The 21,895-nt window shown below is 32.1% G+C and overlaps 1 protein-coding gene across 1 annotated transcript; it reads right to left on the bottom strand.

The window, feature by feature from the left end:
* Nucleotides 1–1,115: 1,115 nt before the first annotated feature.
* On the bottom strand, nucleotides 1,116–21,604 carry LOC126741890 (translation initiation factor eIF-2B subunit gamma). The gene is made up of 5 exons (XM_050448357.1): nucleotides 21,329–21,604; nucleotides 15,410–15,745; nucleotides 12,279–12,784; nucleotides 11,996–12,225; nucleotides 1,116–1,345 (listed from the first exon to the last, which is right to left on the bottom strand). The coding sequence occupies exons 1-5, from the start codon at nucleotides 21,486–21,488 to the stop codon at nucleotides 1,195–1,197; spliced, it is 1,383 nt and encodes a 460-aa protein (XP_050304314.1). The 5' UTR covers nucleotides 21,489–21,604; the 3' UTR covers nucleotides 1,116–1,194.
* Between the last annotated feature and the right edge of the window lie 291 nt (nucleotides 21,605–21,895).

Raw genomic sequence — 21,895 nt, 5'->3', positions numbered from 1 at the left:
TTTTGGTAAAAACACTAGCGCTCAAGTCTTGACACCAATAAAATCCAATGCTCAAAATATCCTCGGCAAAAGATCGCGACGCTCTAATGAATGCGCGTGAGCTTGGTGTCAGTGGTAATGTAAACATGCCTATTTGATTTCATTATATCAATTTTGAGCGTACCTGGAGCACCGTATGAGTGGAGCGTGAGTGTCGCCTTTGTGTAAAGGGCCACAAATAAGATCGTCAGTCATTTATATAAATAAAGAAAAGGAGCGGACCTAAAACGGAGCCCTCGGGCACCTCATGCCTTTGTGGTAATGAATTTGATAATTCATTGTTAACTAACACTAACTGCTTTCTATCAGAAATATAGGAACGAAAAAGGACTAAAACATTTTTTAGAAAAACCAAGGCAATCTAATTTTTGTATGGGAATATCATTGATGCATTCAAACGCCTTTGAAATATTGTGTACTGACAGAGACATATAATACCTTTCCTCTAAACCCTCAATGATATCAGACAGAATTGGTCTTACCGCTTGGGCAGTAAAAGATTAAATTTTAAAAAGATATTTTAATATAAATTTCTTTAAAATAATAATAATAGACATCACAGAGGAATAAACACGGATCCTTGGCTTGGAAATCTCAAGAATACACTAGTAGATATCGTTTATTGGGGTCTGTGTACATTTGATACCATTTTCGCTATATGTTCTTCTAAAGCTCGTGTGGACCCAAGCTTAGTCCTTACACCTTTACAGTAATAAATAAAACTATAATTACCTGATAGGTGTCACTAAAAGTCATTTTCATTGTCAAAAAAAATCCCATTATCATTCACAATGTCCGAAATTCTTGGTAGAATAGTCCCGGCGTCCCTCACCCATCCAGAAACCCAAGCATTTATTGCTGCCGGCCTATGCTTTATCGGATCATGGGTCCTCGTCACGAAAATTATCCAGTTTATCTTCACCATGATATGGCCTTTCTTATTACTTGGAGCTTTTTTAACTTTAGCACCAAACTGGACCAATAAGTTTATATCAGAAATTATTCCTGAGTACTTGTTGATCATGCAGGAACATTCTAAGAAGCTAGTGGAATATTTCATGAGTAAAAGGCTTAAAGGATAAATATGGTATTATATTTGAAAATATATAAAACTTTATAATAAAATAACTAATATAAAAATATGTTTTGTTTATTTTAAAAGTGCATCAGCACTTCAGTTAGAACCTCATTTGTATGCTCTGATTCTTCTGGAACTAGATGACTATTGCCAACAATGCAGTTTTTCAATTTTGTTCCTGTTTCTATAACCGCACTGTCACAAATTATACAATTTTCAAGAGCAACCCTAAAATAGACGAGCAATAAATGGAAATTTATAAAGAAATATGAAATTTCAAAGAAAGATTTTGTTAAAATGACTTGTTTTAGTAATTAGTTTAATATAAAATTGTCACAAGATACATTTTACAAGTACAGTGAACTCCGGTTATAACGTACCCTCTAGGTTGAATAAAATTAGTACTTTATAACCGGAGGTACGCTATAAAAGAAACCCATAAAAATAAATATGTAAAGATTTATTTGTTTTAATTAAAGGACTAAATTAACAAAAAATACATTCTAAGTATTAAATACAAAAAAAAGATATAATATTAATATATAACATATGACATTGAAATAGAATACATATACATATATATCAAATATACATATGTAATCAAAATAAATCTGTAGTATTTATTAGTTACGATTTTTCAAAAAAATAACGTGTTATTTTTCTTTGCTGATTTTTTTTGAACAATTTGAAATTCTCGATGTGCTTCTCAACTTTTAACGAGGCTTATAAAATTGTACCATCAGATCCGTAATCAGTATATTGTAAGAAATTCGTAACAGTTTTAATTGCACAAAGTGCTTCACAATAACTTGGAATGGGTTCGTTCGCTGGTCCATCATCATCGCCGCTTTCGTTATCGGAACTTAAGTCATTCGTTGAACAGTTTGATTCTATAACTTCGGCAATAATGTCGCAATCCGTTACGGTCTCCGCTGCTACCAGATTATCGTCGATGTTCGTAAAATTATCTAGTTCAGGAAGATATTTTTCTACAGTAGTTACGTCTTGGCAGTGATTTTGCAACCAATAAGCGGAATATCCCAGTCATCATCATCATCAACACTTTTATATTTCTCGTACCACTGATTCAGAGGCAAGTTATCATCTGATTCAAACTCCTCGATCGATTTCACTAGACCAGCATGTCGAAAGCAGTTTTGAATCGTTTTTTGTGAAACCTCATTCCAATATTTCGCAATTATTTTTATCGAGTCTAGAATTGTTAGATTGAACGTTTTCTCACTATCCAATGCTTGAATTAGGCGATACATAAAATATCTACGGTAATAGGTTTTCAGGCATTTTATTATGCCTTGATCCATTGGTTGTATGACAGAAGTGCAATTGGGAGGCAAAAATTCTAATCTGATATTTGTTAGATCTACATTCTTTGGATGAGCTGCACAATTATCCACTAGAAGCAATATTTTTCTTTTTTGACGTCTTAGTTTTTCATCCCACTCTTTCAAATAATTAATAAAAATGTCTGAAGTCATCCATGCGCGTCTATTCGATTTATAAATAACAGGCAAGTTTTTAATATTATTCATGCACCTCGGTCGTTCGTATTTACCAATGACAAGAAGTTTACATTTTTCACTACCTGTCATATTTGCACAAACCCAAACGGTGTATCTTAGCTTTGATTGTTTGCCTCCCACACACTTTTCTCCTCTAAATTTCAATGTACGGTCTGGAGTCATCTTGTAAAATAGTGCGGTCTCATCCCCATTAAAAATATCTTCACAGCTGTAATTTTGTGCAATACCTGGCCATTTCTCGGTTAACCAGTTCACCACAGCTTCCCTGCTAACATCTCCTGCTTCACCGGACACTTTGCCGACATTGATGTTGTGACGAACTTTAAAACGCTCGAGCCAACCCGTAGAGCACTTAAAATCTCCACCGTGTAATCCCTTAGATAAATCTTCCGCTTTTGGTTTTAAAAGTGGTCCACTTATAGGAATATTTTCGGTTCTTCTCACCTCAAACCATCGAATAAGAGCTTGATCCACATCTGGGCGTACGGGATTCCTAATTTTCTTAATTCTTTGCGATTTATTTTCACTTGCTTGCTTGATTTTTTCACGATTGCTCCAAATTGTAGAAACTGTTGTTTTTGCCACATTTTTCCTTCTCGCAATTTCCGATTTGTTAATGCCACTTTCAATACTTTTAATGATGTCTATTTTTTCTTTCAAATTTATAGCTCTGCGCTTATCCGTCATTTTACCAAAAAAACTACTAAAACTCGCACTCGCATAATAACACGCAATCTCCAATCTAAAACTACCGGTCATCTCATTTTGCATGTTCTATAAAAATTCTGAGTCGAGAACTGGAAATCCCCGGCGACCTCGGTGCCAACGCGCGACTACAGAGAAACTTCTTAGTATCGATTAATGGGAATCCCCGACAGAGGTGGAAAATTACTCTGCTTATAACCGTTGATTGAATATTTGGGAAGATACGCAACCTTATGGGCTAAAACGTGACCGCAAATATGCGTGAAAAATAGATGGCGATTCTCTCCAGTATGCGCGAAAATAATTTCGTCCGTCGCTTCTCATTAGTAATCGGCCGATCATCCGAGTCGTGTGGGAGAGTTTTTGCACAGGTTCGTGTTTGCCGTATTGCAATTAGGTAGTTGTTAAAAATTTTTCTTGGATATCATAATCACAAATAGATAGATATATGTAAATGTGTTTAGTTTGTGAGACGATGGCTTCTTTAGGCAAAATTAATCAGTGTGCGTATATTAATTAAGACTTTGATTTATAACAACCTAATATGGGAATCTCAAAATCTTATTAGAAAATCTTTAAAAAAATCTAATTATAAACCTCACAGAAAATTATCTATCTATGAGAGCCATTTTCTCTTTTTCTTTTTTTTACTTTAAGAAAATTTTAAATCAATATATTATGTTTATGGTCTTTAGTGTTTTAAGTATTTTCAATAATTGTTTTCATGATGAAATTCATTCATGAAAAAGATAAAAATAAAGCCTAAAAAGCCTTTAAAGTTATTGAGAAACTGGTTATAGTACGAATGGTAGCTTTCCTAATTAAAAAAAATAACATATTAAATGAATGTCGAGTAATGTTTTCATTCCTGGAGAGATTATATTTGAGCTTGAAGAAGGTCACTTTGCTGCAGCGGTATTCTGCGACTTCTCTAAACACTTTGACTGTGTCAACCATGGAATATTGCTCGGTAAGCTTTCTAGATATGGGTTTAGGAGAGTTGCTCTAGAATGGTTAAAATTTTGTTTTGTTAGACAGAAAAAAGTTTGTTTGGCCAAATGGCAGTTTGTCTGAACTTTGTGTAGTAAGCAGGGTTCGTTTCTCGGTCCTATTTTATTTCTATTGTATATAAATGACCTGGGGTCGCTCCAGATAAGAGGATTCTTCACTATTTTTGCAGATGACACCACTATCTTATGGACAATAATAAAAGCACATTAACCTAGAACAATTTCTAAAGATTTATTAATGATTAAACAGTGGTTTGATGCTAATTTGATGTCTTTAAACATAGATAAGACTAAATTGTTAAGTTTTTATGCTCAGAGCAGTTCATGATTCACAACAAAGAATTGGAAGTGAATAATTTTAACAGATTTCTTGGACTTGTTATCGATCATAAACCTAAGTTTTATGGAGATATGTCAGAAGGCAAAAACTGGCTAGACGATGTTATGCTGTTAGAATGGTTTTAAATGAACTGAGATTGATATTTTTTTTGTCGAAAGTTGGAACTTACTTTCATACAAAAATACCTACAGTATGGAATAACATTTTGGAGTTGCATTAGTAAACGGCTTTTTGACTCGATGTTTGTTTTTAAAAAACAAGCCATTAAATATATGTGTCATAAATCTCCACAGGACATGCAGACCCCTATTTAAAGATACTTTCCTTGTGTTGCTTGTTTATTGTTAAGTCTGCTTGACTAATATACAAAAAATATAAATTGTATCTTCAAAATAATGGCTCTAGAAGTTCTCCTCGCTTTAAAAAGTCCTTAACGAAACTTCTTAAAAGCAAATATTTTTATAGCATTAGAATTTTTTGAAGATAGTTAGGAATAGGCCAATAGTATATAATTAGTTTTTAGTAAAGATGTAAAGGTTAGAATTTGTGATGTTACTCTAAAAAAATTTTAAGTCGTCTTGATTTGAAATTGAAAATACATTTTGTGTTTATACTAGTATGTTAAACCAACTATTGTGTATTGTTTTTAAATTATGTGTTAGTAATATGTCGATTAATGTGCCTATTTTATATCATAGAAGTACCATGTCAACAAGTAGGTACCATGTATTTATGAATAAAGTATGTTTTGAATTTTTTGAAATTCGAAATTGTATTTAAAAGAGAGAGAGGTATATAATATTTAATAGGGATTATTCCAACTACTCACTAGAAATTACCTCGTTAAAAAAGTAATTAAAAGGGTTATTCAAAACTGCAAGTGGCCAACATGGCGTCAACAAGAAGAAAAAAAGTTGATTATGACTCTCTAAAGAAGGAACGTCGTATTTAAAAGTTAAAGATGTTAACTTGTAAATGAGAGAAAGTGTTTACAACAATGTATAAATGATTTTATTTTATATTTTTAAATAACGCCAGAAAAAAATAAAAAACCATTTTGCCAAATTTCACCTTTTTCCTGAATATTAGGAAATATTTGGCATTTTTCCAATTTTTAGATTGCATTTATTCAATCATTGCATTTATATTGCGCAACTTTCGCCTAATTAAACCATTTACTGCTCATCCTTACTTTGGACATCCTGTATAATCGCGATGAGACCCTTCATACTATTAAACAAAATATTTGTTTTTTTTCTTATTAACTTTTTCTAGTTTTAAGAATTAGTAATTAAGTGTTTGCCTGTATTGCAAATTAAAATGTGGCCTATTTTCTATATTTTATAGTGTTGTTACACCCTTATTCAAAACCTTTTAAATTTTGCGATTTTATTTTTATATTAATTTCAGTTAAAGGTATCTATTTTTCAATATTTTTGTCCAAAAAAAGTGTACTTCACAGATCTCACTACCCTACACAGTTTTTGAAATATTGGCTGGTTTCACAAACCCGTATTGTCAAAAATCACATTACGGGCTACTTTTTGCAAAAAATTATTGACTCTAAAAAACTATAGTACCGTATATAGATATTAAATCTTTAATTATTGAATTTACTCTTTATATTTACGTGAAACCTACCTATATCATCACCTTTATTTAATATTTTTGTTAATTTTCTAATTAATAAATAAAAGCTTATTGAATTTTTGTTTTGCTTTTATTTATTTATTTTTGTCTCAAAAAAGGATTTTAGTAAGTAATTTATTATTTGTTAATAAAATTTAAGTTGTAAGAGATAGCACCTTCCAATACATTACCTGACCACCACATTTATCTAGTTATTTATGCGAGATCACAGCGCATTTAAATATCGGCAATAACAAAATGAATAAAAGCGCTGTTATCATCATTGCCCTTGTCTTAAAAAAATAAAACGGCCGGACGCCCAAAGATTCCCGCATCGTTAAACTGCAAATGGTCAATATAGTGCCGACAAAGAAAAACAAAACAAGTTGATGATGGCTCTTTAAAGACAGAACGTCGTATTTTAAATTTAAAGGTGTTATCGTATAGGCGAGAAAAAGTGGTAACAATAATTTATTCATTTAATAAATACTTTTGACATATATTTTGAAATAACGCCAGAAAAAAAAATAAAATGATTTTGCCAAATTTAATTTTTTTGCAAAATTTAGGAAGTATTTAGATTTTATTATAAAAGGATACTATATTGCTTAACTTTCCTCTAATTATACCACCTCTATTGACGTCCTGTATAACCGTGATGCGGGGTCTTTAAACAAAATGTTTTTTTTTGTTACTAGGTATCTTTTTATAGTTTTAAGCATAGTTGTAAAAATGTTTATTTTTTTTTTGTTACTAGGTATCTTTTTATAGTTTTAAGCATAGTTGTAAAAATGTTTATTTTTTTTTTTGTTACTAGGTATCTTCTTATAGTTTTAAGTATCGTTGTTAGTTGTATTTGTTGTTAGTTGTAACAACTGGTAATTGAGAATTTTCCTGTGTCGCTTAAAACTTAAAATGTGGCCTATTTTCTATTTCTATTAACATCCTCACTCACAACCCCTTACTTTACAGATCTCACTACGCTGCACAATTTTTCAGATATTGAATCACATGATAAAATGGGTTACTTTTTACAAAAAATTATTGATCAAGAAGTTATATTACCATCGGTATTAAGTCTTATGAATTATTTCAATTATTCTTTATAATATTTACGTGAAACCTACTTATATCTTAAAATTTGTTCCACATATTTTTTGTATATTAGTTTTTAGTCAATTAAGTGCAACAGGCTTTTTATTTAAAAACTTGACCCTCTTGAACACAAAATGGAGGAAACATAATGTTTGTTGGAATTATAACTTGTATTAAACTTTGTTGGTCATTTTGTAAAAATAGCTTTTTATATATATATATTTGTATTAATTTTTGTCTCATAAACATATTTTGGTAAGTAATTATTTGTTTTTAAAATTTAACTTTTAAGAAATTTCAATATGCCTCCACCCTTAAGTATATCACTTATCACTTGACCACCACATAAATGACACCGTGCTGTATGTTCAAAAAAAATAATAAAAACATAGTTGGCAGCATCATCCCATATCTTAAAAAAATATCCAACACGGCCGCGTAACCGGAGATTCCAGCGTCGTTGAAAACCTGACTCAAAGAAGCCAAAAGCCAGGTCCACGCAGCTAAAATAAATCGTGCCTAGATTTGACGCTTCGCGGCAGCACCACACGGTGCACGAAACTGAACGGCAATCCGATAGTCGACTGGGTACACTTTTTAACACAGGATTGCGTATCTTTCCAAATATTCAATCAACGTTATAACTTACCTTTGTACGTTACAACCGGAAAATTATTGTCAATCGGGCAAAAATATTGAACGTTATAGCCGGAGTTAAAATTTTAGTTAGTACGTTATATCCAGTAAAATGACAAGACTATTTGGGTGGGTTCCGAATTATAAGTACGTAATAACCGGAAGTACGTTACATCCCATGTACGTTATAGACGGAGTACACTGTATTTTGATTATCAGTGGTAAAATTGAAAGGTTAAGGGTGTACAGGGTATTTCATTTAGAACGCCATATTTTTTTATTTTCTCTGCCTATATATCTGTATGTCTATCTTTAATTGTTTTTGATTTATTGATGCTTAGCCGAAAATGTGACTCATTTTCGGCTTATATTATTTAATTTAATATAATAATTTAAAATGCACGTAATGCACCTTGTATCCACTTTTTATTATTTTTATGCTTTTTATTAAAGTTGACTGATGTTGGAAGTCTTTAATAGTGTGGCACATATGCTAACGGCAGCTTATCAGTCTGGAGAGCACTAATTGGTGGTGGGTTAACATGAATTATTTTAGAGATGCTGACCTTTTAAATTGTGAGCACCATCCAGTTTGGTGTGTTTATAAGTGCAGTTGTAAAAACTTTTAACTGGCAAATTGGTTCTCACATAAACAAAAAGGATTTAAAGAAATATAATACATAATAAAACACAAAATAAGCCTCAATTAACAATAGTATACTATAAAAAATCTGTGAAATCACTGTTCGTTATTTAACCTTTCACTTAAATAAATCATTTTTCGTAAAAGTTATAAAATAGTTTTTGTTAAAAGTGCAACACCTGAAATCAAAACTCTATAGCACTAAAGTATGAAACCTTCAAAAAATATCAATCAAAGGTACCTCAGGAATCAAACTAACCTCAAGATGTTGGAGTGTCTTTTATAAAGTGAATTAAGGTAATTTTTTACATTACATGGCTAGTGTTGCCACGGGGTAATTATGAGGTCGAATCCTAACCTCGAAAAATTAAACTAGTTAACCTGAAGACTACACCATTTGAAAAGAAAGCGAAAAGGCAATTTCTGGGTACCTCTTCGATGGATAATCTCACGCAGGCCCAGTTTTACAAGTATTAAGAATACAACGTTGCCCCAGTTAGATTTAAGTTGCAGCGAGTACGTAAATTAATGGCTAATTAATAAAAATAAAAAAATCATCCTTGAGCATAGCGTACGTGACCAATGACAAAGGACGGACAGACAAAAATCACTTTAGTCAGAGAGAGAAAGAGAAAAACAACCCGATTCCAATAAATTGCTTAAAAATTAAAAAGGAAAAACAGCTAATCTAGATATGTTATACATAAGTAGACCGAACTTAGGCTGAACCTTCTAGGAGTTCTTATTTTTACAATGCCATTAATCAAGGCCGAACTAAAACACTTTTGTGTGTTTTAGTTCGGCCTTGCATTAATCCACTTTAGACAAGATGTCGCGATCAGTACTACTTTGGCATACCAAATTAAAAACAAATTATAGAAAAATTAGTTAATGCAATTAACTAAATCAAAAAGACGAAATTATACCTACAAGTTTGAATTGGCTGTAAAAAGGATATTAATGTTGCATTGGGAATAATGAAGGATATGATCATCATTAAAATTATTGGTAATTATATTATTTGGTTACTTTAATTGATTTATTAACTATCTATTACTTTAACTGATCTATTATTATTAACTTTTATTTGTTTTGGGCTTTCTTCTAAAATAATTTAAAATAGTTCTGTCTTGACATAGTTAGCTTTTATCCTGGGTTTCTTTTTTTTGTTATGTAATGATTTAGTTTCTTCAAATAGTTTTGTAATTCTTACCTTTCCTCCTTTTGCTTCACTTGCGTATCTTTGTGATATATAAGACAGCTTTAATATCTGTAGTTTTTCATCTAACGAACAATTTAAAAAGCTTTCTTTTTAGAGCAATATAGACAGTCGGCCACGGTTTTAGTTTTGGTCGTATAATGGTCAAAACGTTACAGTTTCGCTATGTTCTTTTTTTTTTAGTCGCAAAAAGAATGCCCAACGCGATTTTCTGTTGTGATAGATTATTAAAGTAAGGTTTCAATTTTTTTTTCGGCTTTTAATGAAAAAGTGAAATTGTAGGGAGAAGTAGGTCACCCAATTTTTAGTCTGAAAAAATGCACATACATGAATGTAGATTTAGAGGGTTTCAGGATCCGTCCGTTAGGAAAGAGGGGTCTGATTTGCAAAGCTCAAAATTGGTGATCCAAAATAACTATGATCTAGAAATTTTTCCGAAAGAAAAATACTAGATCATAATTATATAGCTCAATCAAGATCCGGGTCACAGTTGAGACATGTAAATTAGGTGCGTTTCTGCATTTACTCACTTCAAATGGAAGGGCGGCTTGCAGGTATTGCACTCGATAGAATTTTTCTTTGTTAGGTTTTCATGCATCAGTTTATTGCAAATCATACAGAAATCGATGTTTTTTTCCGAAGAAGTTGACGATAGCATTTCCAATTTTTTTGTTTTAGATAAATTGGCTTTTTTGAAAGTGACTTTTGTTGGGGTGTTTGAGTTGCGAGGCTTTGCTGTTTGTTCGATCTAAGTCGATCTCCTCACATAGGTTTATCTTTACATCTCTCATGGCAGCAATCACTTTATCTTAATTGATTGCTTTATTTGCGATTTATTGCTACGTGAGGCTGAGAATGAATCGTCCAAACATTTGCATAGCTCATAGAAATAAACGAACAGCATAACTGAAGTGTTACACTTCTGTCTACGAGCGCCGTTCTGCGTTCCCCGTTAACACAATATGAGTAATGAGCGGAAATCACTGCATTTCGATAGATGATATCGTAAAATAATATTTTGCATATTTATCTGATTTTTCGCAATGAGGAGATGATAAGGGATTGCATTAATACGAGCCGAGGTTAATAACTTTTTCAGACTAATTCGTAGCATAAAATCTGGGGCACTGCTAGAGCAAGTCTACAATCTCCGAATGCTTGTGAAAAGTGAGCTCGCTTCAAAATACAATAATGAAATCCATGGTATGACAAAGATGTCCCTAAGAAAGAAATTTTGTGGGTGGCCCACTTCTGTCCACATTGCTCTATTTTTCTCTAGTTAAGTCGAAAATGGAACTTTTTGAGCGTCGATAACTGAAAAACACTTAAAAATAGACACAGTATAAAAACTCTTAGAATTAACCATAAAATACGAAAATGTAATATTAAATGGGGTGTTCCATTTAACAAACGCAACATTTATTGCTTAAATATTATGTTTTTTATGCAATTTTACTTTTTTATTGAAAATGGTTAACACTCAGAATGAAAGTGAAAACATTTCATGCATGTATTAAATGTACAACTGCAATACTATAAATTTGCACCACTTAAGGTTAGGCTTCGAGCTGATTTTTTAATCCTATTTTTATTCAGTTTCAATTTTTTTTTTAATAGTTACGGCTTGTCAAACGACACTGACTAGTTTAGTTTTCTATTGGTAATATGAACGTTAAACAATATGCAATTTATTTAAATTCGTATGAAATAGTAAATTCGAAATTTATATAAATCCATATCTACTGGATTTTTAATAATCGCCGACATTTTCTTAAGTACTATGGAATTTTATTAAATATGGCAACCTCGTCGAATATAAACATATTGGACAGTTTCTTCGAATATAAACATATTGGACTACATGAACAAAACTTGCATTGCAAGTTTTGTTCATGTAGAAGTAAAAACAAACAACCTGTTTACGCATTAAAAACATAAAGATTTGTTTTGCCACTTCTAAAATAAGTTTGACACTAAAATCAGTCATTTTAACAAAAAAACTATTACCAAATTATGTTGCACAAAAGTTTCTAAACCGCAGAATTATTGATCGAACTTACTTTTCTTTGATTACAACGTTATTCATTACAATGCTGTTAAAAACCCGGCTAAAACTGTTGACAGTCGAATTGAATCCAATGACACTATTTTTAAATGAAGTTTTTTCATTTAGCTTTACTCCATCCCAGATAATACATCTCTCATCTACTTGATTGGACTTAATTTCGGCTTTGGAACTAAGCCTTGGTAATTCTTTCCCTTCAGAAACTTTACTCCAAATGTCAAGAATCTTAAATTAAAAAAGCCAATAAATAACAAAACAAAAATTTTTCAAAAACTTACTTTTTCATTTATAGACCAAAAGGCCTGCAAAGTGTTTACCCTGAGCCCAATCGAGCCTTTTGGGGCAATACACGAGTAACACCTTATCGGATCGTCATGATATGCTCCCTTTAAATCACCCAAATGATCATTAAAAGATGAAATTTCCCTAATATCCAAATCCAACTGATCTTCTTTGGCAAAATTAAATATATTATTTTTATCATTTGTGTTGACTATTGATGCACTAGTATCTTCGGCCGCTGGTACTTTGGAAAGTTGTTTTTTAATAATGTGGGGTATAAGCTCTCCTTTCACCGACATAAAGCTCTCTTGGCTTTTCAAGAACTGAATAACCCAATTTTTAAGGACATATATGTGAGAATCAATTAAGTTGCTGTACATTTTAATGTGAGTGTGTTTTTTTAAAAGGCTCATAGGTAGGGCTACGTCACTTTCAAAATCACTTGCTGAAGCTAAGAACACTAGACGATTGGTTTGTTGATCTATGCCTATTAGATCTCTCTCTGAAATTACAGCAGATACATTACAAACTTATCTTTAAATATAAAAAAGAAGATAACTTATACAGGGAAGTCCATTTAATTTGACAGCTTGATATGTGGAAGAGAGTGTTAAGAAAAAAACTGTTAACTAAAAGTTACTTTATATTACGGGGAAAAAAAAGGTGAAATTTATCTTTGACCTGGCTTATATTTTCAAGGACATTTGAAGGTTATCTTATAACATCTTTAACAAGTTTTTTTTAATGGAAAGGTATATTTTCTCTTACATAATTTTGTTGCACTGTAACTTATATTAAATATATTCCTTCTTAATAAAAACAAGAATACGGGGTCTGGCGTTGCATAAGTAGAAATGACTACTATACCAGTACGAGAACATATTTTTATCGCAATATTTTTTCAGAGGTTAGAAACGAACGTATTTTTTGTCGCGTCAATAACAATGTGTGATGAAAAACAGGAACAATGTATCGTATATAGTAAAAAAGCCTCTTTCAGTGCTATAAATCGTTAAAAGAGACATATGATGAGAATTCTCTATCTCGTGCGCGTGGTTTTAAAGGTTATAAGCCATTTTCTGAAGGCCGAGAGATCACAGAAGGTGACCAATGTCCAGATCGACCTGTTTTCGTGTTCAACTTCATAAATGATCTGCTTAATTATTCCAAAACGATGTTGAAACTAAGCGGCAATCCACTAGAAAACTCTTTCATCGTTAAGAATGAAAATATCAAGAATGTCTGAAATCAAAATTTAAATCCATGGTGATCGTTCAGTATTATGATGACTGAATGGGTTCCAGGGGGTCAAACTGAAACCAAACTTATTATTTGATAGTTTTAGTAACACTGCGTGAGCGAAGAAACGGCCGAAGTGGTGGAAAAACAAGTCAGGAATCACCATAACCCGTTGTCTGCCAAACGTTATTTTGCCCTTCCCAAAAAAAGTTCTTTAAGTGCCTTTTCTATTATGATGAATTTGTTATTTTGAGAAATCAATGAGCACTTAAGAAAGTTGTGCTAACAACAATACATTAATAAGGTCAAAATGAATCTCGCTGGGAATCCGAGGTACTTCTGGTCATAAATTCAAAATAAAAAAACTGATTTTAGCCCTCCCTCCAGAATGACTTACAATGATAAGATTAGCATGAATATACCGGATACTGCGAATATGTTTGCACAATACTTTTCTACTCTGGGTACAGTTTCTTTTCCCACGCTCTAGAAGAGAAGTTTTCTAAAACCCATTTTTAAATTTGGTAGTAGAAATGAAATTTCGAACTAACGTATGTAACCAATCTGAGTTGCCAGAGTTGCTTGACTGTCTGGTCAGTCGTAGGTTTCCCTGGAGTTTTAAATCTTTATTTAATCCTGAGCAATTTGCATTTTTAAATGCTAGATCTACTGATGCTAGTTTTGTGCTGTATGTCAACTATCTCTACAGTTGGATAAAGAAGGGACTTCAGATTGGCTCGATATGTATAGATTTTTGATCAGGTTAGTAATGGGGTACTCTTGCTTGCAGATGCTTAGGGCTTTAGATATTGTAGGGCCTGTTCTTCAGTAGATCTCGGGATTCATCAGAGGTAGAACCCAGATTGTTAATCTTGGAAGCACATGTTCCACTGAAATTTTGGTGCCAATTCAGGGCCGTATTTAAAAATATAAACTTGATGATGACAGCTGACATACGAAACGTCGGTTTGAAAATCGACACCATTTTGTAATATGGAAAAAGTAGCAATGAGAATGAGTAATTTATTTTATTATATCTATTCAAATAGAGTCGTAAAAAAATAAAAATGAAATCGCCAATATTCGGTTTTCTCCAAATATCTTCGGAACTATTCGGAATTTTTAAATTTTCAAGAAGTCGTTTTAATGAGCACCAAGTTACGCAACTTTGCCTCAATTTAACCAACCTCGTATCTCTTCTAGTTTACGAGATCCCAATGCTGAGTCTCGAATTTGGGACACCTACAATACAACATACAATCATACACACACACACATACAATATGTACATAGCATATGTATCTCAAGGTACGATCCGATGCGCTTTATAAATGATATTATCAGTTTTACATCGGAATAGAATCATCTCATGTTTGCTGCCAACTAAAAACGGTATCGTCCTGTTACATAATTGAAGGACTATGTATCTCTCCAGAATGATATTGACTGTATGCCTGGTCCATTTTAAATGGTTTAAAACTAGTTTAGATTAGATATTTAAAACTTAAATTAGAAATTCGTTTAGTTCAGAAATGGAACGAATCAGAAATGCTTGTCGAGCTAGCAACAGAGACACTCTTATTCATTATCATTTATTAAATTGATCCTTTAAGTTTTTGATGAGGGTATTTAGAGTGACATGATTAAATTAATTTAAATTATTTAAATAAAAAAATGAAAATATTAACTGAAAAAAATAATTTTTTTTATTCAAAGTCGGCCTTGAAATATCTTTTCAAATATCTTCTTATTCTACCCTAATATCTAGTACCTTTTATTTGAAGCTTCAATGGACCACCCTGTATATAAATTATCAAACTAGCCAACTAGAATTCTAATTCCAGTAGGATAAGTCAGATTCGATTGGAAAAAGAAAGAATACACTAACCTGGCTTATGCTTAGATTTAGGACCAGGTACAACGACATTTCCCGTCTGGTTCGGAAACATCAGAGTGGCAACTGAAGCATTATTTTTTCTAAACAAATTAAGGATTCCTCCTAAATTAACATCTGTAACCAAATCACAAGAAAGAACAAGCACATCAGATTTAAGTCTTTCTTGGACTTCTTTCAACCTTAGACTGTCTGCCGTGCCCAAATCTTCTTTGTCTTCTAAAATTGAAATGAATTCAATTTTCAGGTTTATTGACCCATTATCTATTTCCTTATCTAGAGCAGCCTGGATTTCCGCTTTCTGGTTATCTAGAACTATGAGTATAGCATCTGAAAAAAAAAACATTGTTATTAGTTTCTAGTTATCATTATAATTTAAGAGTGTACACCTGTATATACCAAAAGCAACGTTAAATTAACTATTCCAAAATAAATTATATGCAGTATTAATACAGAATATATTATTAAGATACGCTTTAATTATTAAAGTAAAGTAGACTTTACCAGCAAGCCTAACAATAAAAATTTCTAAATAGGACAAAATTTGAGAGTTGTGAAATCCGAATCCTCTCGCAGTGACACTCCGAAGCAAATGATAAATCATGACTTGCATGAAGTCAAACTTTGATGTGATTCAAATAACCTAACTTTTAATGTTAAAAATAAGTCTTTTACATTTTTAATGCAATATTCAAAATAATTGTATAGATAAACCTCAAATAAATGACTTGTAGGAGTGGAGTGGGTTTGCATTAGTGGAGTCATTTGAGATATTTAATTTGCTTCTGGAATTCATCTTCAGCTGCTTTCTGTCATACTTAGTTTGAGCTTCAGAAGAGAGCTATATGCTATACTTACAATCTGTCTCTCAGAGATTCACATTGACCATATATTAGTAATAGGATTTTAACAAGTTGGAATATATAGACTCTGCTGCAGATTTTTTCGGCATATTGGCCAATTATAAATCATACAGGACAGCAACTTTCTCAAAAGTTTTTGAACAACTGAGAGTAGTTTATCTTAATTTCACATGCTATCAAATTTGCAATTTGGTTTTAAAGAGGATGATCACATATAGTTAGAGTTACATGTAAGAGAAGATCATGAGTTAAGCTGCCTGTTTAGAGATTTGATAGTATAAAAGCTCAGGCGATGATGGGATATCTAACAACCCTCTTAGCCCATTATCGCCCATCTGAACTCTGTCTTTCTCTTTGCTTCATAATAAATTTTTCAATATACTATGGCGTCTTTCCTGAAAAGCTAAAACAGGCAATAGTACTGCTTGTTTATAAAAACTGTGATAGTAAACTTTTTGAATATTATCGCCTGATTAGACTCATTCCTTCCTTTCCGAAGATATTTGAGACTGATATTTGACAGGCTATTTGAAGTAGACTGGTGAATTTGTTTGTGCAGCACGGCCTTCTGAGTTCTCTCATGTTCCCTCATCTCAGCATGGATTTCTCAAGGATAAATCAATAGATACAAAAATTTTTAGCTTTCTAGAGGGAAAATATAGTAACTTGAAAAAAAATGAAGGTATGGGGGCATTTTTGGACTTATCCAAGGCGTTTGATAGCATAGATCATACTTTCTCTTGAATAAGTTGAAAATATATGGGATCAGGGGACCTTTTTTGAGCTGGGTAAAATCTTATCTCACCAATCATCTGTATTTGAAAGAATGGGGTGGGGGCTGTCTCTGGTGATAAGAAGATAACCAGGGGGATTCCACAGATAAGTGTGATTGGACTGGTTCTTTTTGTTTTCTACATAAATGACTTTTCCTATTTCATAAACTCAGATCACTGCAAAACTTTTTATATTTTTGGAGCTTGAGAAACAAGCAAGCATTTGTGTGAAGAGGGCTGGTTCAGTGACAATTATTGGCTACTAAATCAAGAAAAATCAATATTTCTAAACTTTCACACATTACAATCAACAAGAAATCAAACAGTATGATTATTGCTACACAAAATATACAATTTTCAGAAAGTGTTCAATTTCTTGTTGTCAAACATGTTGAAAGGCTCTTGAGAAGGTTAAGTAGCATATGCTAAACTTTTAAAGTCCCACACCAATATCTTGACCAAAAGGCACTACTCTCCATATACTATACAACTGTTTACAAAAGAATTAAAAGACTGTCATTAGTCAAGTGAGTGCAAGAGATGTAGAGATAACCTTTTTTCGATAAAACTAATTTGATTTGACAGAAATTAAAGCAGTCACGGCCCACTTCGTTTTTTCTAATTTGATAGTTTAATCGGATTTAATAATGCTCCCTTTTCGTTTATCAGCGATTTCCTCGAAAAGGCTTAATTCTATCAAAAAAATGCAAGAGACAAACATTTTAGATTTTTTCATGGCTTACTAGATGATGTTACTAGATTTTTAAATTTCTTATAGGATACATAATATGCGGGCCATCAAAAGGTTAAGCTCCCCTGAATCTTCCCCTAAAATGGATTTACACCATTTTTGGGACGGAAAATGAAAATAGCACCCAAAAAACGGAGACATGCAAATTTTCAGAAGAATTGATGCATAATTGTAATTACAGTTCTAAATAATCATTTTCTTCAAGCAACTTGCGCGGGCTGTAGCTGTGAGGGGAGGCATTTTAGGACACATGTTTATAGGAAAAAAAAGTCTTATTTTAACTCCAACAATACGCTCTTAAAATATTTGCACCGAATTTTGTAACATCCTGTATATCTCTATTAAGTAGTCATTTGTAAAATATTTTTGATATTTTATATGTCATTTTTGCACTTACCGTTAGGTATACTTCTTTTATTAAAATAGAGCATACATATTTCCAAGCATTAATTCGTCTTTATATAGCTTACTCATAACCTAGTTTCTTCAATGACCTTATAAACTATATATACTGTAGTATATAAACTGACTTTGCAATAGGCAGTAATATGTTAAAATTAATGGAAAACTATGTATGTATAAAAAAACCATAAACAAAATGCCTTTAAGCTTTGTAGATAATACTGATTTATTTCAGAGACCCAACTTAAATACTATTTGATAGAATTACAAAATTGGTTTTAACATAAAAAAGTATCCTTCCAAGACGTACTAAATTCTAGAAATCATTTCTTTTAAGTATCTGGGTAGCAAAATTGATAACGTCTTTCAAAATTCTTGTACCTTAAACACACATTTATGAAAAACATTTGCTTAAATCTAGCTTAGTAATAATACTCCAGAAGAATTTACCAGTAATTTACATACAATAATACTGAACCAAGGTAAGTTTACTTTAATTGACTAATTTTGGGCTGGAGAATATTATTTTTTTATAAAGACTCATTTACTGCTACCCTTTATATATTATTTTATAGTTCTTTTACTGAACGGAAACTGTAACATTAATGAAAAAGGTAAATGAGTACTTCATAACACTCTGGATAGCAGTGATAGATTATTAAAAAGCCTTCAACCCAATAGAGAATGAAAATGGTACATCAGAAATAATAACAACACAGGAAAAAACAAATTAAATAAAAATAGACCGCCGAGTCAGACAAAGAGACATTGGCTATGGAGGACATGTTCACAGAGCTAAATTGGCAGAGCAAGGGTTTCCTCAAAAGCAGCAAAATGCTAAATCACCTTATAGATTTGTGGATGACAATCACTTTGATAGCACTAGTAGACTACGATTGATGCTAAAAGGGAAATCCGAGCAAATAAACCTAAAAATCAATACTAACAAAACCAAGTACCTAACCAATAATATACATCCGAATCAACATATTATAATTTGAAATAGGTAACCAACCAGTTCAAAAAGTAGAATAATCTATGTACATACTTGCTCAAAAGAAAGAAATATAACAAAAAACAGTCTGACTGCAGATTTATCACACCAAATTTCCTTGGCATGGTCAGCATTTGGGCACTTGGCATACTGGTTTTCAAACAGTATTTCCTACCAGTTCTTACTTAATGAATAGAGACATGGGCACTAAACAAGAATATTATAAATAAATTACAAGTAACATGGCGAGCCAAGGAAAGACGAACCCAAAACATCAAACTACAAGATGGCATTACCAACACAGAAATAAGAAGAAAAACAAAAACTAAAGGCCATGGGAAAACAGAAGAAGTTGAGGTAGGCTGCAAACTCGGCTGCAAACAAGCAGATCGGATGACTATAACTTAAAAAAACTGGATGGACACAACTGGATAAGGAGTAACATATTGCTAGGGCATGTATAATATCTTTAGAAAACCCAGTTCAAATGAAGGCTCACTTAACTAAGCTTCAATGCCAAGACTTAGGGCAGGTTATATAATCAAATGCATGATAGGAACCAAAAAGTGGAGGACTTAATGATTATTATTTAAAACTGTGTCCCTTCACTCACAAAGAAGTACTCAAGGAACTGAGCACACCCCCATTGAAAGTTTACTAGGTGGTTTCAGCAGTAAGCTTTCTAATTAAAAAAAATCTGTTCTTTGTTGTGATTGTGACATAATTATTGTAGGTCAAAGTTGGTTGAATAATAAAGGAACTGGACTCTGAGGTAGCTGTTAGGGGTTTTAGGGTGTATAATTGTGAGGAATCTAACTAGTACTAAAAAAAAGGAAAATATATATGCCACCTGGTTCAGATAGTACATTGTATGAAGCTCATTGTGATACAATTGAGGACCTTTGGTCTTACTACACATCAGCCAAAATGTGAATATTTGGTGACTATAATCTACCCTTGGCCAATTGGTTTAAATCTAATGAAGTCCACATAATTATCAGATAAAGTATTTGATACTTATAAGATTTTAGATATCCCTCACATTATTTTTGTCCTAATTCATGTAATGTATTTTTAGATTTAGCTTTTAGCAATTTAAGAAATTTATGTGTAAAACTAGCTACTGATTACTATCTCCCATAGGAGAGCACCATCCTCTTTACTTTTATGAAATATCTGTTGATCATCCTAAGACTGTGCCAAAGGAAGAATTATCATGATTTTAGAAATACTGACTATTTGGATTTTCACAACTATTTAACATCTCTGAGTTGGGACACTGTTCTGGGAAAACTAAATATACATGAAGCCAGTGAACACTTCCATGAAGTGTTTAGCTGTCAGTGTCTGAAACACAATACATTAATAATGGCCACAGTGCAATCTGAGTGTTGATTATGCAAACTTTGCTGAACTAAAACCCTTACATAAAAGACTAATTGATAGAAAGTAAAATTACTATTTAAAAAATATGGAGCTGACATCTGGAGTACCTCAGGGTCGTCATCTGTTGCCTTTGTTATTTAACCTTTTTATTAATGAGGTAAGCAAAACTCTTTTGTAATAGCTTACTATTTACAGATGACCTAAACTTTTCACAATTATAAAATCAGAGGAAGATGTTATATATTTACATTCAAATCTTGATATCTTTGTAGTGTGGGAGTACAATAACCATTTATCTCTGAATGTTAACAAATGTATTTATAAGCTTTTATACAGGGATTGAGCTTGTTGAATCTAACTATTTCATAGATCCCATAGTTGGGAACCTAACTCAACAAATCAATGGTTCTGTAAAATAAGATCATAAATCATTTTGAATTAAGTGTTGGATTTTAACACTTGATCCTTTCAAAAGCTTACTGCAATTTTTTAAGAAGAAATGTAGTTTGTTAGATATAGAATAGAATAGACTGTTATTTATACTAATTTTTGTTTGTGTATAATTTATAGCTTTATATTGTTATTTGATGTTTTTATCCTCCTGCCTTTAGATAACAATGTAATTACTTGTATAGAATTGAACATATATTAAGATTAAAACTTTGTATTTGATTAGGGTTGTTCTGTTGTCCATATATTATTAAATAAATAAATTTAAAATAAAATCAAGTAATTTTATATTACCTGTAAAGCCAGCACCTTGTAACTTATTTAATGTGTACCAAATAAGGGGTTTGGGTCCTACAGGCAATAAACACTTGGGCTGTCCAGATGTTACTTCTAACATTCGAGATCCTTTACCAGCTGCTAAGACTACAGCTTGAAATTCTGGCTTTATAGTCATATTTGCAATTTTACTTAAGACAGTTTCGTAAAAATATTGTTGAACATAGAATAGAATTCAATATTTTATAAACAACCCAGACTAACTCCAAGATTGGCGAGATCTTAGGCTAGAAGTCTGTCAACAAACTTGACATTGACAACCATTAAAACCTTTAAGATACGTGACGACGTTGCCAAAGTCCTAACCTTAAGCCCTGCTCGTACTCTTGCGAAAAGCGTACTGCGAGTTCGCAAAGTCTTCTGTCTTCTAGCATTTTACATTACTTAGACTTTTTAGGAGCTTTATTTATTTTTATCATTTTCAGCTGGATATGGTGAACATAACCAAAAAAAGGAATTGAAAATCTCTATTTAAAACGTAATTGAAAACCTAGTTAAAAAGTATTTCACATTAGTATCCGTCAC

Source organism: Anthonomus grandis, chromosome 11, assembly GCF_022605725.1.
Source record: "Anthonomus grandis grandis chromosome 11, icAntGran1.3, whole genome shotgun sequence".
Classification (NCBI taxonomy): domain Eukaryota; kingdom Metazoa; phylum Arthropoda; class Insecta; order Coleoptera; family Curculionidae; genus Anthonomus; species Anthonomus grandis.
This window is presented reverse-complemented; position numbering and strand designations above follow the sequence as displayed.